The 19,273-nt window shown below is 43.1% G+C and overlaps 1 protein-coding gene across 1 annotated transcript in view; it reads left to right on the top strand.

Annotated features, from left to right (window-relative positions):
• Positions 1-19,273, top strand: part of ITGA3 (integrin subunit alpha 3) — a 168,973-nt gene that overhangs the window by 132,060 nt on the left and 17,640 nt on the right. The window contains exons 15-20 of the mRNA XM_082271775.1: positions 3,557-3,719; positions 8,018-8,086; positions 11,336-11,415; positions 17,082-17,159; positions 18,618-18,720; positions 18,805-18,981. Coding sequence (XP_082127901.1) covers positions 3,557-3,719; positions 8,018-8,086; positions 11,336-11,415; positions 17,082-17,159; positions 18,618-18,720; positions 18,805-18,981 — 670 coding nt within the window. The remainder of the gene's footprint in view (positions 1-3,556; positions 3,720-8,017; positions 8,087-11,335; positions 11,416-17,081; positions 17,160-18,617; positions 18,721-18,804; positions 18,982-19,273) is intronic.

Raw genomic sequence — 19,273 nt, 5'->3', positions numbered from 1 at the left:
CCCTGCTCTAAAAGGGGGATATATGGAGATCCTGCTCTAAAAGGGGATCTATGGGGACCCTGCTCTAAAAGGGGATCTATGGGGACCCTGCTCTAAAGTGGGATCTATGGGGACCCTGCTCTAAAGTGGGATCTATGGGGACCCTGCTCTAAAAGGGGATCTATGGCATATATCCCCCATTAGAGCAGGTCAGGGTCCCCAGAGAGCTCCCTTTACTAGAGCAGGTCCCCCCCATAGATCCCCCTTTAGAGCAAGCCAGCCAGGGTCCCCCTTAGATCCCCCTTTAGTGCAGGCCAGGCAAGTTCCCCCATAGATCTCCTTTATTGATAATGATCTGATTTCAAATTCTGGACTGGAGCTTATAAGGACATATAGTGCAAACTGATGAGTTGACTCACGTCTCATGAGTCACGAGAAGCTGGGGGGGCATACTGCGCACACTGAGGACACCTTCTGTTCTCCTTCCTTCTCTGAGTTCTCTGCTCTGTCTGAAGGTCAGGGTCTAGGGGCAGGGCAACCAACACACAACTTGAGCAGTGAGCAGCAGTGCACCTGATTGGTTAGGATGCCGGCGCAGTTCTACCAACCAGCGGGCAGCGGCGGGGGAGCTGTCAGCGCTGTGACTGACTGACTGCTCAGCCGTGGACCCTGCAAGGACCACTCATGGATACCAGTGTCCGTGTATGGACACCTTGCAGATCCCTGGTCCGAATACGTTCCGGATGCTTTTCTGTATGCACATTTTTTATGCATTCCGGTGCATTTTTTATGCGTTTTTGGAGCAGTTTTAATACATTCCTGTGCATTTTTCCCCCTCTTTTTTCTTCAACTTTTAATAAGGACATGTGTGTTCCAGTGTGTTTTTGGTGCGTTTAACTGCATTCCAGTACAGTTCAGTGCAAAAAAATGCAGCATGTTCTACTTTTTTTTTTTTTTTAAGGAATTGGAATGCACTGGAACTGACCGCACTAGGGGGAACTACATATGTCACTGAAAAACCATATAACCTCCATGCGTTTTTGATGCAGAAAAAACTGCATGGGTGTGAACTGGCCCTAAAAGAAAAAAAAAATTCACACCTAAGGCTAGCCATAAATTATACAATTTTCCTTTAGATTTACCAAAGCCATATAATAAGGTGAAACCTAAACATTTTCAATTTGTATGCAGTAAAGTCTCTGCACTACATACAGTGCCTTGAAAAAGTATTCATACCCCTTAAAATTTTCCTCATTTTGTCATGTTACAACTAAAAACGTAAATGTATTTTATTGGGATTTTTTGTGATAGACCAACACAAAGTGGCACATAATTGTGAAGTGGAAGGAAATTTACAAATATCTGAAAAGTGTGGCGTGCATTTGTATTCAGCCCCTTTACTCTGATACCCCTAATTGAAATCCAGTGGAACCAATTGCCTTCAGAAGTCACCTAATTAGTAAATAGTCCACCTGTGTGTAATTTCATCTCAGTTAAAATACAGCTGTTCTGTGAAGCCCTCAGAGGTTTGTTAGAGAACATTATTGAACAAACCGCATCATGAAGGCCAAAGATCCCACCAGACAGGTCAGGAATAAAGTTGTGGAGAAGTTTAAAGCAGGGTTAGGGTATAAAAAAATATCCCAAGCTTTGAACATCTCACAGAGCACTGTTCAATCCATCATCCGAAAATGGAAAGAGTATGGCACAACTGCAAACCTACCAAGACATGGCCGTCCACCTAAACTGACAGACCAGGCAAGGAGAGCAATAATCAGAGAAGCAGCAAAGAGGCCCATGGTAACTCTGGAGGAGCTGCAGAGATCTACAGCTCAGGTGGGAAAATCTGTCCACAGGACAACTATTACTCATGCACTCCACAAATCTGGCCTTTATGGAAGAGTGACAAGAAAGCCATTGTTGAAAGAAATCTAAAAAGTAGACCCATTTGCAGTTTGGGAGAAGCCATGTGGGGGACACAGCAAACATGTGGAAGAAGGTGCTCTGGTCAGATGAGACCAAAATTGAACTTTTTGGTCGAAAAGCAAAATGCTGCGTGTGGCGGAAAACTAACACTGCACATCACCATGAACACACCATCCCCACCGTGAAACATGGTGGTGGCAGTATCATGTTGTGGGGATGCTTTTCTTCAGCAGGGACAGGGAAGCTGGTCAGAGTTGATGGGAAGATGGATGGAGCCAAATACAGGGAAATCTTCAAAGAAAAACTGTTAGAGTCTGCAATAGACTTGAGAATGGGGCGGAGATTCACCTTCCAGCAGGACAACGACCCTAAACATACAGCCAGAACTACAATGGAATGGTTTAGGTCAAAGCATATTTATATGTTAGAATGGCCCTGTCAAAGTCCAGACCGAAATCCAATTGAGAATCTGTGGCAAGACTTGAAAATTGCTGTTCACAGACGCTCTCCATCCAATCTGACAGAGCTTGAGATATTTTGCAAAGAAGAATGGGCAAAAATGTCCCTCTCTAGATGTGCAAAGCTGGTAGAGACATCCCCAAAAAAGACTTGCAGCTGTAATTGCAGTGAAAGGCGGTTCTACAAAGTATTTACTCAGGGAAGCTAAATACAAATGTACATCACACTTTTCATTTATTTTGAAAACCATTTATCGTTTTCCTTCCACTTCACAATTATGTGCCACTTTGTGTTGGTCTATCACATAAAATCCACATAAAATACATTCACATTTTTGGTTGTAACATGACAAAATGTGGAAACTTTCAAGAGGTATGAATCATTTTTTTCAGGTCACTGTAGTTGAAGGTGAATCTAAAGGACATTGAGTAAGAAAATTGTATATTGCATGGTCAGCATAAGACTACTCTGTGCACAGGGTGACAACACTGCTGTGCAATTTCACTCTAGAAAGAATGGTGTTGTCACCCTGTTAAAGGAAGTAGGAAAAAAAACACATCTACTGGTAGATTGCACAAACTATATCACAGAGGGGACTGAGGGGAAATTGTCTTTTATCATATCATCATGTCATTTTTTTTTTTTTTGTAATCTTTCCCATAGATGCACAGTAAATCAGTTTACTGAAGCCAGATCAGATTTAGTGTGGCTGCTTTGCTTTATTAAATAGGCTCCTTTTTTGTTTGCTTCTTCTGCGCTCAGGCTAAAGACAAGGAGGTGGGGGGCAGCAAAGCTGCAGATGATAATGGGGTTGATTTACTAAAGGCAAATATACATTGCACTGCAAGTGCACTTGCGCAGAGCTTAGTAAATGAGGTAAAGCTTCACTATTTGGAAGATAAAAAAACAGCATTTTTGCTTGTAAATGATTGGATGATAGAAACCAGCAGAGCTTTCCCTTTATTTCAGAGCTTCCTCTCAGATCTAGAGCAAATGCACTGGAGGCGCACGTTAAATTTGCCTTTAGTAAATAAACCTTAATAACTCACAAGTTGTTTAGTCAATCTTATGTTTCATTACAGCTGCATCTACTCAATACAAAATACATACAAATTCCTAGTTGTGGGGTTGCGGTATTGTTTGAAAACAGTGATCAGCATTTTTCTTTCCATCTCACATGTCCTGCCCACAGGGTGAATGGGAACCAGATCCTCCATTATGACCCCAATGTGAACAAGGTGAGCCTGCGGGTAATCATAACAAATGCCCCGAACTCCATGTCTCCAGCAGATGACGCTCATGAGGCCATGATGAACATAACCTTTCCAGACGAGCTGGTCTTTTCTTCTGTATCAGTAAGTAACACTCTTCATTCACTCTACTGTAAGTAGTACTTTTGGTTCTGAAGAAGAGGGTTCTCCCTCGAAACACGTCAGCCAGGCATATGCGGACACCATCACATCACCCAGGACCATAGGAGTATTCTGGAGGCGATTGGTCCCAATTTCTTACATGCGTGCCTATGTCATACGTTTGTGAGTACAATGCATGCTACGTTTTTGGATTGCTTGAATGCTCAAGGTTGGTGCGCCTTCTCTTGTTGTTTTTCAGTGCTATTGGATAGCCTTGGTCCTGAGGGGGCAGCAGGACCTTAGGTGGTGTGTACAAAGACCATTCGGACCACTCACCTTCTCACATACCACTTGAGGGAGGAGAGATACTGTTTTTGAATATTACCAAAAGTATTGGGACACCTGCCTTTACACGCACATGAACTTTATTGGCATCCCAGTCTTAGTCCGTAGGGTGCAATATTGAGTTGGCCCACTCTTTGCAGCTATAACAGCTTTAACTCTTCTGGGAAGCCTGTCCACAAGGTTTAGGAGTGTGTCTATGGGAATGTTTAACCATTCTTCCAGAAGAGCATTTGCGAGATCTTGCACGAACCTCCACCCCAAACTCGCTTATCCATGTCTTTATGGACCTTGCTTTGTGCACTGGTGCGCAGTCATGTTGGAACAAGGAGGGGCCAGGTTTAGGTTTATGTTTAGGAGTGTGTCTATGGGAATGTTTGACCATTCCTCCAGAAGCGCATTTGTGAGGTCAGGCACTGATGTTGGATAAGAAGGCCTGGCTCACAGTCTGCACTCTAATTCATCCCAAAAGGTGTTTTATCGGGTTGAGGTCAGGCAGGACTCTGTGAAGGCCAGTTAAGTTCCTCCACCCCAAACACCCTCATCCATGTCTTATGGACCTTGCTTTGTTCACTGGTGTGCAGTCATGTTGGAACAGGAAAGGGCCATCCCCAAACTTTTCCCACAAAGTTGAGAGCATGAAATTGTCCAAAATGTCTTGGTATGCCGATGCCTTAAGAGTTCCCTTCACTGGAACTAAGGGGCCAAGCCCAACCCCTGAAAAACAACCCTACACCATAATCCCCCCTTCACCAAATGATTTGGACCAGTGCACAAAGCAAGGTCCATAAAGACATGAATGAGCAAGTTTGGGGTGGAAGAAATTGACTGGCCTGCACAGAGTCCTGACCTCAACCCGATAGAACACCTTTGGGATGACTTAGAGAGCAGATTTCAAGCCAGACCTTCTCTCCAACATCAGTGCCTGACCTCACAAATGCGCTTCTGGAAGATTGGTCATACATTCCCATAGACACACTCCTAAACCTTGTGGACAGCTTTCCCAGAAAAACCTGGTATAGCTGCAAAGGGTGGGCCAACTCAATATTGTACCCTATGGACTTAGACGCCATTAGGACTTAGGATGCCATTAAAGGTGATCTGCGTGTAAAGGCAGGCGTCCCAATACTTTTGGTAATACAGTGTATATATAGGATATACGAGGGAGCATAAAAAACATTTTTAGACTAGTTTTGTAACACACCAACAGATGGCAGCACAAGGCTGCACACCCAGTCACAGGGAGCGCTGACCTTCATAAGTCAGTGTGCCAAAAGACATCGTCCTGTGTACATTGGCAGCTGTGCAACCGGTGCTATTCTAACCACGTGCATTACCACGACTGCTCTTTCATCATGCACAGCAAGTTAGAATAAAGAGCAAACGTGAAATTCTGCGTGAAACTAGGCAACTCTTCCACAGAGACGTTTGACATGATTCGGCAAGTTTACGGGGATGCTGCCATGAGTCGTTTGAGGTGTTTTGAGTGGCATGCGCGATTGTTCTCCAATGACCATCGTGCGCATGTTGCTGAATTTGTTTTTACATTTTCAGGGGTTGAGCTCATTGAAGGTCTTCCTGATTTCTCATTGTCTTCCAGTGATGTTCTTCAGCTCTTGAAGTGCACATGCCCCTAAAAACACCTCGAATTACTCATTGCAGCATTGCCGTTGTTGTCATTATTGACTTTATTGCTGTCCATATTAAAACAGCAGACGTAGTAACGCACGGGGTCAGGACAATATATTTTGGCACATTGACTTATGAAGGTCAGAGCTCCCTGTGACTGTGCATGCAGTCTTGTATTGCCATCTGTTGGCGTGTTACAAAACGAATCTCAAAACTTTTAGATACCACCTCGTATATGAGGTAAAGGAATTGGTGTGAATCACCAAAAAAACCTGCGCATATGAATGTGAATTCTATAAATAAATGTAAATGTGTGTATATATGGTGAAATTGCTTTCACTCTGTGAGCTGCAACATAAACGTGGTAACGTGATGGATAAAAAATTGGAAAAAGTATGGCGCTCAACAGATAAATCACAATAATAATAAATCACAGTGGTGAATTGTGCAACAAAATAAATTAATAAATTGGTAAATACAAATTAAAAATTCAAAAAAAGTCTCTGGTGTTCCAATCATCAAGGTGTTAAACCAAGTAACAGCAATTGATGGGAAAAAAAAAATCACAGACTTGATAGGAGTGTATTTCTCAAAGCCTCCACCTCCACACGTTCACCCAGTGGTAGTATAAAAATGCTTACAGGACCCCTTGATTATAGGGGGTCACAAGCGCATATTAAATCCTCACATAGTCCGATCAAACACTTCACCAATGAATCGGGATGTTAACCATGTACTCTCCCTCCATCGAGAGTGTATAGCCAGACCAAGGGTTAATACAGGACCAAGTCATAAGTAGAGAAAAACAAAAGGGCTCTCATGGTGCAGTAATTCGTGATATAAAACATTTATTGAATAAAATCACACTTACTACAATCCATAAGAAAAAACGCCCTGTATGCAGAAATCTAAATTCCAGGGCATGGGGACGCCGCTCTCCACCAACCCGGAAGTTATTTTCTCACGTTCCCGATGCACGTTTCGTCAGTCCCTGCTGACGTCATCAGGGGATCATCTGATGACGTCAGCAGGGACTGACGAAACGTGCGTCGGGAACGTGAGACCGTTACTTCCGGGTTGGTGGAGCACAGCGTGAAGAGCGGCGTCCCCATGCCCCTGAATTGAGATTTCTGCATACAAGGCGTTTTTTCTTATGGATTGTAGTAAGTGTGATTTTATTCAATAAATGTTTTATATCACGAATTACTGCACCATGAGAGCCCTTTTGTTTTTCTCTACTTATGACTTGGTCCTGTATTAACCCTTGGTCTGGCTATACACTCTCGATGGAGGGAGAGTACATGGTTAACATCCCGATTCATTGGTGAAGTGTTTGATCGGACTGTGTGAGGATTTAATATGCGCTTGTGACCCCCTATAATCAAGGGGTCCTGTACTTCTGGTAAGCAGTTTTATACTACCACTGGGTGAACGTGTGGAGGTGGAGGCTTTGAGAAATACACTCCTATCAAGTCTGTGATTTTTTTTTTCCATCAATTGCTGTTACTTGGTTTAACACCTTGATGATTGGAACACCAGAGACTTTTTTTGAATTTTTAACTTGTATTTACCAATTTATTAATTTATTTTGTTGCACAATTCACCACTGTGATTTATTATTATTGTCATTTATCTGTTGAGCGCCATACTTTTACCACCTCGTATATCCTTACCTTCAACAAATTTTATCAAAAATACCTTCAAAAGGTGGGGAAGTGCTGGTATTTTTGTTGGCCCGAAACATGTTGGAGACCTTTTATCTTTGTGTTGTCGGATTGTTATCAATTTTAAATGATGGTGTGTCCAATCATACCTCTGCCTATGGGAGTCATACTTGTAACTGCAAAGCCTCATGGGGCTTGTTGTTCCGCAACAGCTGTAGGGCCACCAGTTTGACACCTGTGGATCATTAGGGGTTCATCAGACGACCATCTGGTGCTCTTTTTGTTGATTTCTCACAGACCTCTCAATTTGGAGAATAGTTGCTTTTTGTGGCCCCAATAAAACCCTTTCCACTAGTAAACCTTGTGATAAAACCTTCCCTGTATATTCCCCTGTGCTTTCAGACCAGACTACTGTTAAGAGTTCTTGTCCCCAAATAATGGTCAGGAACCAATAGTAAACCATGCTAGGTGATGATGAGTATTTTCAACCACAAGAAAGACTTATCACTCCCAGAAACTTTCCAGTTTGATCACTACAGTCAACAAGTAGAGATCTTCTTTACCATTGTTCTCATTATTCTGATTGGGTGATGTGGGTTATAGAACTTTTGTTGTAGCACTCCATGCCACACATCAGAGCTTTATTGTGTTTCTTTGATCTTGCAGAGTCGATCCTGTACCTTTGAGGGAACTATCCTGTGTAATCTTGGGAACCCATTTAGGAGAAACCAGAAGGTGAGTCAGAAAGCTCTGTCTGCATCCTCTTCCAACAATCTGTTCTAAAGGGAAAGTATGTTAGTACAAGTTTGCCTCTCCATAATAGAGATTTATAGGTAAGCCACTAGAGGGAGCTCTCAGTGTGATTGCAATCTTTTCAGTACGTGGGCTATTTCATAGACCTTAGTATGTTGATTGACTCCTAGTTATTGGAGCACTACTCCCATGGGAGCTGCTGGTTACGGGTTCACCTGGGTTACCCATAGCAACAACATCACATTGGTATTTTTTTGGTTTTATTTGAGAACTTGGATAGGAGAAGGGATCAGTGGGATACTCCAGCTTGAATAACTATGCACAATTTGCTGGAACTGCTGAATAACTGAATGCGGCAAGGCCGCTGCTTCACCTTGACTATGCAGTGAAGAAGTATTTAAATAAGCTGTACTGTAGAACACACTTCAGGGCCCTTCCTGGTAACCCCCTTTGTCCCTATTCTTCAGGGTTCTCTACATCAGTGGTCCTCAACCCTGGTCCTCAGGGCCCACTAACAGGCCAGGTTTGCAAGATAACTGAAATGCATCCCAGGTGATATAATTTACTGCTCAGTGATTACAGTACTCTAGTCTGCATCTCCCCAAGGTAATACTTAAAATCTGGCCTGTTAGTGGGCCCTGAGGACCGGAGTTGAGGACCACTGCTCTACATGGCACCCCATTTACTGTAACTCTCTGTGTGAGCTGGCTCCGTGATCCCCTGACTCCATTGGAGTGGTCCCCCTTCCTGGGCAGACCCTTTGGCAAGTCCCCTGGTACTCACGGACACTGTTTTTCCTGGAAGACTCTGCCAGCAGCTCCACTGTCAGCTTCACTGGATCCTCTGCAGCTCAGCTCCACACCCGGTTCACTAGGCCGACTGCCTGAACCACTTTCCTCATATAGCAGGAGGAGAGACAGCCGTCAGCCTCCTCCTGGGACTCTGCATCCCGCCAAAGACGCCCTGTCACATGTCCCCCAAGCTTTTTTGGGCAATCCCAGGATGCATTGCAAGAATGCCCTATCACTGGGACTTCCACAAAAGCCAATGTGTTACTGGCTGGGTTTCCTCCACTGACCAACAAGCTCCCTCATTGGCTACAGTGGGGACACTCCCTCAGAGCCAGTGAATCACACCTGGAGACATGCCACAGGCAACCTAATAGATCAGGCTCCCCTGAGGAGCGATAGAGGCATTTGCCTAGCACCTACCTACCTAGGAGGGTGCTACATTATATATATCATTCAACAGAGAAGGATACCATAGTAAGAAAACATGGAGGTTTACTACTTTAAGACCTTTTCTGGCCTTTTCTCACACTTTTTGTCTACAAGTAAAAATCAGAATTTTGTTGCTTGAAAATTAATTAGAAGAAGAGGGGATATGGAGAGGTTATGGAGATGAGGAGACGGTAGGGGTTCAAGAGGGGTTATGGAGAAGGGAGGGGAGATGAGGAGGGGTTATTGAGATGAGGAGAAGGGGGATGAGAAGGGGTTATGGAGATGAGGAGAAGGGAGGGGATGAGGACGGTTTATGGAGATGAGTAGAGGAGGGGGGATGAGGAGGGGTTATGGAGATGAGAAGGGAGACGATGAGGATGGGTTATGGAGGTGAGGAATGAGGAGTGGTTATGGAGATGAGGGCGAGGAGATTAGGAAGGGTTATGAAGACAAGGGGAAGGGAGAGGATGAGGAGGAGGGGTTATAGAGATGAGGAGGTGTTATGGAGACGAGAAGAAGAGGGGGGATGAGGTGGGGTTATGGAGCTGAGGATGAGGAGGTGTTATGGAGATGAGGAAAAAGGGGGGGGGGAAGTAGGGTTTATAGAGATGAGGTGGAGTTATGGAGATTAGGAAAAGGAAGGGGATGAGGAGGGGTTATAGAGATGAGGAGAAGAGAGGGGAGGAGGAGGGGTTATATAAATGAGGAGAAAAGAGAGGCTTAGGAGGGGGTTATGGAAATGGAGGAAAAAGCAAGGAATGAGGAGGGGTTTTGGAAATGAGGAGAAGGAAGGGGATGAAGAGGGATTATGGAAATGAGGATAAGGGAGGGGACGAGGAGGGGTTATGGAGGTGAGGATAAAGAAGGGGATGAGGAGGGGTTATAGAGGTGAGGAAAAGGAGGGAGATGAGGAGGGGGAAGAGGAGATAGGGAAAGGTCTGTGTATTTTGTAATCCATCAGAAATGAAGTAGGCAGGGCTGACACCACATGCTTAGGAATTTAGAGCTGTGTTGTCATGTTATGGCGCTTTTCCACTGCATAGAACCGTACCGGTTCGGCACGCTTTTGTGCTTTTCCACTGCGGTACCGCATGGTATAGGGTCGGAACGGTTTGGTACGGTACGGTATAGGTTTGCTTTTCCACTGCATGGAACCGAACGGTACGGTACGGTACGGCTCTGAAAAAACAGTACCTACTCGATTGTGGTTCCAACAGGTACCAAACTGGTACCATATCCCACAATCCTTTGCATGCAGTCACTACTAGCCACTGATTGGTCAGAGAATCCCACCCACCCCGTTGTTATCTCACCCACTTAACTTTAGTACTACTTTAGTGGAAAAGCAAACCATACCGTACCGTACCGAACCGTTCCGACACCGTACCATGCGGTACCGCAGTGGAAAAGCAAACTGGGCCAAGCAGGGCCGAGTAGAGCCGAGCCGGTACTAGCCGGTACTTGCAGTGGAAAAGTGCCATTAGAGAAGAAGATCAGAGCATTCTATATTTTTGGCACATCGACAGCTGTTTTCCTATACTTGTAGTGTGATCAAAGGGATAAAGCCTGGGAAAATGTGCTTGTATTGCAGAGATGTACTAACTATATTTTTTAAATTTTGCCTTGACATACGCTTTAAAGCCCGGCTCCACCCAACACATCTTTTTGTTCTGGGTAGGTTGGAAAATCACTAGAACCTCTGCCTGGTTTTCATTGTTGTCTCCCCAATGAGGTGATTTCCTCTTGGTCCCTGTCCTGATAGGAGTTCTACCTATTATTTAAAAGAGTTTTATTGGTGTTTTTGACTTTGAGGAGATCCTGCTCGCCTCCTACCTTGATGACAACGCAGGAAGTGATGGATAATTTCTGCTTATAGGGACACAGTAGTAAAAACCCAACAAGGGTTCTAAGTATTTACACCCTATCCAGTGCTTAAAAAATATGACCCTTATGGTTCAGTATAAGCAGAAGCTTATCAGTGATAATCTATAATTTTCTTTTTTTATGGTAGGCGGAGGTCAATGTCACCTTTGAAGTAAAAGGAATTACCTTACGGACAAGAGAAGTGACCACTCGACTCCAGCTGTCTACGTAAGTTTATATGGGTAAACGTTACACAAACTGATACAAGCTAAACCAGAAATTTTATATTACAGGCTAAAAAATGTTTTTTTAAATAACAGACATGTTATACTTACCTGCTCTGTGTAATGGTTTTGCCGATCCTCATCTTTTCTGGTCCCCTGCTGGCAGAGTTGTATAAAGTACTTGAAACCCATACCAAAAAGTGACTTGAGTAGAAGTGGAAGTGCTTGATCAAAAAGTGACTTGAGTAGAAGTACTGAAGTATTCAACATTTTTTGTACTTAAGTATTGCAAGTAGTTTTTTTTTTAAATTTTGCTACTCAAGTACTGAAAGTAAAAGTACAAGTACTGTGTTATGTAGTTATTAAAGAAAGAAGTCAAAAGTTTGAACATCATATTGTTTTTTATTATTTCAAATGCAGCTTTTATTTATACATACAGTAGCATTTATTTTCCTATGCGCTGATAATACGCATGTTTTGAGCTTCATGAAACCTGCCATCTACTGTTCTGGCAGTGGTAATTTTTATAATTGTAACAAGTAACTATGCAGCACAAAAAAAAAGTATTGGAGTAGAAGTATTGAAATCATCGAAAAAATAGTAGTGAAGTAGTTCTACTTAGTTACTATACATTTCTGCCTGCTGGTGCTCCTGGCCCTTCCCTCCTGGGAATTCCGGGAGCCATGGTGTCACCCATAGGCTACCATAGCCTCAGCCGTTGTCTGCACTCCCTCCTTTCCCCTGCAGCAACTGCTCACTGATTTAGGGAAGCCAGAATTGTGGGACCACGTGTGATAAAAATAGGTAAGTACATAGATCTTTTATATAGAGGTTTGGAAGGATAAGTAGGTGGAGGGAGAGGGACCATTTTTAGGAATAGATGGTGTTGGGCTTTTTTTCCGCTTTAAATTACAAAAAAAAGAGGCAATTTGTAATTGGCGGGAATTCATTGGTTGCTCCCAGCGGTGATCTGTTACATCTTACATCAGGTTTTCTTTTGCTATTCATATCTCCATCAGAAATCACTTACAGTTGTCACCTGCACAGTAAAGTTGGTAAATCTTCCAATTGGGACAGCTGTTTCGGTGGAATTTTCAATTACTCTTGGGATATTACCACTCACTTCCTTGTCTTGTCCTTGGGACAGGAATTCAAAGGAAATGTCCCTAGTGGTAATGCAGTATACAAATCTGGCAACGATTCCTATTCGTCAATATGTTCTCTAAAACTTCAACTCTTACCAAAGCTATTTTTTTTAATTAAAATAACAACATATTATGCTTACCTGCTCTTTACAATTGCATTGCATAGAGCAGCCCCAAACCTCTTCTTCTGGAGGTCCGCTGCTGGGCTCCTAACTCTTCCTCCTTTCTGGGTTCCCCCCCCTATAAAGCCTTTGCTATGGGGGCACTTGTGTGGGCTCAATCCTGAGCTGGGCTAAGCATCCATAGACACAAACAGTGTGGCTCAGCCCCGCCACCACTCCCTACTCACAGGATTTGATTAACTACTTACTGACTGCCCTAGGGCAGTTTTACTGCTACAGGGTGACAGCTCTGCGCAGGATCGCGTGTGTATATATATATATATATATATATATATATATATATCAGTATCTCACAAAAGTGAGTACACCCCTCACATTTTTTTTTAATATTTTATTATATCTTTTCATGTGACAACACTGAAGAAATAACACTTTGCTACAATGTAAAGTAGTGAGTGTACAGCTTGTATAACAGTGTAAATTTGCTGTCCCCTAACAATAACTCAACACACAGTCATTAATGTCTAAACCACTGGCAACAAAAGTAAGTACACCCCTAAGTCAAAAATGTCCAAATTGGGCCCAATTTGCCATTTTCCCTCCCCAGTGTCTTGTGACTCGTTAGTGTTACATGGTCTCAGGTGTGAATGGGGAGCAGGTATATTAAGTTTGGTGTTATCGCTCTCACTCTCTCATACTGGTTACTGGAAGTTCAACATGGAACCTCATGGCAAAGAAATCTGGATCTGAAAAAAAGAGTTGTTGCTCTACATAAAGATGGATAGGCTATAAGAAGATTGGCAAGGCCCTGAAACTGAGCTGCAGCATTGTGGCCAAGACCATACAGCAGTTTAAAAGTTAAGGTTCCAATCAGAATAGGGCTTGCCATGGTCGACCAAAGAAGTTGAGTATACGTGCTCAGCATCATATCCAAAGGTTGTCTTTGGGAAATAGACGTATGAGAGCTGCCAGCATTGCTGCAGAGGTTGAAGGGTGGGGGGTCAGCCTGTCAGTGCTCAGACCATATGCCGCACACTGCATCAAATTGGTCTGCATGGCTGTCGTCCAAGAAGGAAGCCTCTTCTAAAGATGATGCACAAGAAAGCCCACAAACAGTTTTCTGAAAACAAGCAGACTAAGGACATGGATTACTGGAACCATGCCCTGTGCTCTGATGAGACCAAGATAAACTTATTTGGTTTAGATGGTGTCAAGCGTGTGTAGCAGCAACCAGGTGAGGAGTACAAAGGCAAGGGTGTCTCGTCTACAGTCAAGCATGTGGGAGTGGTGGGAGTGTCATGGTCTGGGGCTGCATGAGTGCTGCCAGCACTGGGGAGCTACAGTTCATTGAGGGAACCATGAATGCCAACAAGTACTGTGACATACTGAAGCACAGCATGATCCCCTCCCTTTGGAGACTGAGCCGCAGGGCACAACGACCCCAAACACACCTCCAAGACATCCACTGCCTTGCTTAAGAAGAAGCTGAGGGTAAAGGTGATGGACTGACCAAGCATGTCTCCAGACCTAAACCCTATTGAGCATCTGTGGAGCATCCTCATACGGAAGGTGGAGGAGTGCAAGGTCTCTAACATTCACCAGCTCAGTGATGTCGTCATGGAGGAGTGGAAGAGGACTCCAGTGGCAACCTGTGAAGCTCTGGTGAACTCCATGCCCAAGAGGGTTAAGGCAGTGCTGGAAAAAAATGGTGGCCACACAAAATATTGACACTTTGGGCCCAATTTGGACATTTTGACTTGGGTGTACTCACTTTTGTTGCCAGCGCTTTAGACATTAATGGCTGTGTGTTGAGTTATATTGAGGGGACAGCAAATTTACACTGTTATACAAGCTGTACACTCACTACTTTACATTGTAGCAAAGTGTCATTTCTTCAGAGTTGTCACATGAAAAGATATAATAAAATATTGACAAAAATGTGAAGGGTGTACTCACTTTTGTGAGATACTGTGTGTGTGTGTGTGTATATATATATATATATATGTGTGTGTGTGTGTGATCCTGCACTTCCGTCTGCAGGGGGTGCATGTGCACCACCAGCAGGCTGCTTCTTGATGTCTGCCAGCACCTGCCGATGGTCGGGCAGAGACTCAGAACGGAGCTCACTCTTCGGGAGAGCACCTCGACCAAGTATTTTGGGGTCGGCTTTGGCTGGCCCAGAAGAACAGGATTGGCCAGGCCTTCTGGCTAGGCGGACCATTGGAACCCTTTGTCTCTGTCAGGTGCTTTGCGCCCCGGAGGATCAGGGTAGAGGTCCTACCCCCTTTCTTTTTGTGTGTGTTCACTTACTGGGTTATTTCATTTAAGTTTTTTGCACCACCGCAGATAAAAATAAAGAAGAAAAAAATAAAAAAAATATCAATCAATATCAATTTACACTTATTGGGATTTTTTTTTTTTTTTTACCAAAAACGTGTAGCAGAATACATATTGGCCTAAATCTATTAAAAAAATTTGATTTTTTTATTGAATATGCTTTATAGCAGAAAGTAAAAAATATTGGTTTTCTTTTCAAATCTGTTCGTAATTTTTTTGTTTATAGAGCAAAAGATAAAAACCGGTGATCAAATACCACAAAAAAAAGCTCTATTGGTGGGAAAAAAAATGCCACTCATAAATTTTATTTGGAGGCAGCGTTGCATGACCACGCAATTGTTAGTTAAAATAACGCAGTGCCATATCGCAAAAAAGTGGCCTGATCAGGAAGTGGGGTAAATCTTTCGGAGGTCAAGTGGTTAACAGCAGCATGAGCCTATGGAATTAAAGAAGCCATTAAGGTAAAAAGAAACCTTTAGCCTTTAGAACCACTTTTATCTTTATTTGCAAAGCGCCTCAAGGTTTTATATTAAAAAAGAATAGCGCGCAAATGCAAAAGAAATTACTACCAAATCTGAAGAGAGTCCATAAATAAAAATGGGGGTTTGGTCCCACCATATGGCCATATCGTGCTCAAGCCCACTACTGCGTCAAAGTACCCCATTATCAGTGGGTCCTACACTATCCATGAAAAAGAGATGAATCCAGCCTTTCTAACCCTTGGAGATAATACTCCTTGCTGGGAAAAATGTGCAAATGCACTACAGGGGACTCCTCCTATATCCACTTGATGGTGGACACTGATTGAGTACAGGTGTAAGTGGGGGGTGGGGAGGGCTGCTCAACCTCGATAGTCTGGTCAGACCTAATACATAATAAACAGGCAAAAAATTTGGGGGAGCATACCCATGTATTTCCAAAGCTGCTGCAGCTATGAACCAATAGACATGTATATTAAAAAAGAATAGCGCGCAAATGCAAAAGAAATTACTACCAAATCTGAAGAGAGTCCATAAATAAAAATGGGGGTTTGGTCCCACCATATGGCCATATCGTGCTCAAGCCCACTACTGCGTCAAAGTACCCCATTATCAGTGGGTTTTATATCTAATAGAACGTGGCACAGTGGATTGCTAAAGGCCCATTATTAAACTTTGATTTCTGTTTTTAGTTAGTTGATCATGTGCAATAAATAAAGTTGCAGTAAAGTTTAAATAAATAATATGATCTAACCTACATTGAGCAGTAAAAGCAGGTTGTTATACGACTTCTCACACCCTACCATTTGTTCCTATGGGATGCACTTTGATGCAGAACAACCATTCTGTGTTTTCTAGTGGTAAAAATAAAATACACAAATGTGAAGGGACTTTAGAAGTCTATTCACAGAATTAGCACATGCTCCTTATGCCATGCATTGACATGTGTTGTGTTTAAGGAGGACCATTCATTTGAATGGGCTGCCTAACACTAAATGCACCAAAAAAAGTGCATGGCAGCTCAGCGCTGTGCACATAAACAACAAGGTGCATTGGGGTGCCATTAAAATCAATGTGAATGTTATCAGAATGAATGGCACTGCATAACACCAAGCATGTAATGTGTTACCACATCAAAGCACTATATTGCTGCTCCAAGTGAGTGTGAGACCTCTAATAATCCCATTATAGCTACTCCAGTCTGGTGCCAGCCCAGCTCGTGTGCTTCACAATGTTAAACAAGGAAAATTCGGATGGCAGCACTCCAACAATCCACTTTATTCGATATGAACATTAAAACCAGATGACAGACAGTACAAGTGCAGTGGGGGACAAGCAGGTAGACACATTTCGCCTAATAATTACCAATGATGAAGTGCTGATTTTAGTACGAAACGCGTCTACCTGCTAGTCCCCCACTGTACTTGTATTGTCTGTCATCTGGTTTTAATGTTAATATCTAATAAAGTTGATCTTTGTGGTGCAGCCATCCAGATTTTCCTTGTTGGATAATGTGTTATAGTTTGCATGGGTCCTAAGAGGCTGTTTGTCTAAATATAACACTTTTTATTTTTTGCTTGTTTTTAGGTCAAGTAAACAGGAAAACCTTAAAGAACAAAATGCGGACTTCTTGGTGGACTACACTCTGGAGACATCATTATCAGTGTAAGTACTTCCAAGGTTTTCTTTCTCAACTTAAAGTAGTTGTCAACCTCGAACATGAAATATGAACAAAGCATATCCCTCTATAGTGTGTACTTGTCTCAGTCCAGAGCACTAATTGTTATTTTCGTCTGCTGCTTCATTCCTCTGCTATCAGCATGAATCACTTCTGACAAGTTTTTCTGACAGCAAGAGAAAAATGGGTGGCGGGGGAGGGAGCTCCAGCTGATTTACAGCCTCGGCCCTGTTCCTAGGGATAAGGTTGTTCTGCGACCCAACCAGTCCTTTCTCCCTAAGGTGGTGTCTGCCTTCCACCTCAATGAGGATATCGTTTTGCCTTTGCTTTGTGCGAAGCCCAAGCATCCCAAGGAATTTGCTTTGCATTCCTTGGATGTGGTTCTGGTGATCAGGGTTTACCTGTCGGCCACGGAATCTTTTCAGAAGTCTGATTCCCTGTTTGTCCTTCCTGAGGGACCTCGGAAGGGTTCGGCTGCATCCGCTGCAACCATTTCCAAATGGATCAGACAGACTATTGTTCAGGCCTATTCACAAAAGGGTCAGGTGCCTCCTTTCCCTGTGAGGGCACATTCTACTAGAGCTATGAGTGCCTCTTGGGCTTTTCACCATTAGGCTTCTGTGGCTCAGGTGTGCAAAGCAGCGACCTGGTCGTCTGTTCATACTTTTACAAAATTCCACAAGATCGACGTGATGGCATCCTCGGATGCTTCCTTTGGCCGCAAAGTTTTTACATGCTGCCGTTTGTTGAAGGGACATGCTTTTCCCTTCTTGGGTGAATTTTTGTTCTGGGGTTAACTCCTGTTGGTTGAGCTTCTGTTGCCCTGTTGGCTACCTTTTTTTTCTGGCCTTAATGACATGTTGCCATTTTGTTGGTTGTGTCTCTTCCCACCCCTCACAACTGCACTGCTTTGGGACATCCCAATTGTGATGAAACTTGGAAGGGCTGCGTCTGTCAGAGGACGTAAGAGAAAATAGACTTTTTGTAAGAACGTACCGTAAAATTATTTTTTCTCTGAGTCCTCTGATGCAGCCCCGCCTCTCTCTTATAGGGTTGGTTGTCTTCCTGTAATGCTTGCTACAAAACTGATTAGTAAGCTCTATGTGTCTAGGGGTAACCTCTGAAGGGACAGCCCCTAAAGGTGTGTCTAGTGAAAGTTTTTTTAATGAAGTTTCACTACCTAGCCTGCTCCTGCAGAGGGCGCCATTACCCAATTGTGATGAAACTTGGAAGGGCTGCGTCTGTCAGGACTCAGAAAAAATAATTTTATGGTAAGTTCTTACAAAAATTATATTTTTTCTAGCTCTGGCATCAGGGTCAATAGGAACGTGCTCTCACTTTGCTGGCCATGTATAAAGATTAGTTATTTCAAGTCCAAATTAATGTAATTGTGCTCTCAAATAATATGAGTATTCTCATCTGTCTGCATCTTTGACCTTCCTTAGGATTCCTAATCATCGACAGACCTACTTTGGTGGTAAAGTGATGGGAGAGTCAGCCATGAAAACAGTTCAAGATGTAGGAAGTCCCTTGGATTTTACATTTAAGGTAAGGACAGTGCGGTCAAAAAGAAGAAACCTTATCTTAAAGTATGGGCATATTCGGGAACTAATCCTTCTTATCTTTGTTCAGGTTTTCAATAGTGGTGACCCTCTAAACAATCTGGGCTCTCTCATTCTGGCAGTGGACTGGCCATATGAAGTGGCCAATGGAAAATGGCTGCTTTATCCAACAGAGGTGGTGGTTGATACAGGAAATGTGACACTGTGTCACCCTCCTGGACATATCATTAATCCTTTAAATCTTACAGTAAGTATTTGTTCACTCCTACTCTGAATGTTTTATTAAGAGGGTTGAGATGTTTCCAGGCTACTACTAAGTCACCCTGCTTTTGACAAGTACAATGACATTATGAATTAATTCCCTAAATCAGACAGCAATAAAAACTCAACAGGACTTTTAACTTTTTCCTACTCTATCTAGAAGAAAACACATTTTGGCTTAAAGTGGAGTTCCACCCTAAAATTATACTTACCTCCCATCTTCTTGCTCCGGGTCACCTGAAAAACAAATGGATAATCGCAATTTTTTTTTTTTTAAT

The sequence above is a fragment of the Pelophylax lessonae genome (assembly GCF_965119305.1).
Source record: "Pelophylax lessonae genome assembly, chromosome: 11".
In the NCBI taxonomy this organism is placed as follows: domain Eukaryota; kingdom Metazoa; phylum Chordata; class Amphibia; order Anura; family Ranidae; genus Pelophylax; species Pelophylax lessonae.
The sequence above is the reverse complement of the archived record's forward strand: the minus strand, read 5'-3'. Positions and strand labels throughout refer to the sequence as shown.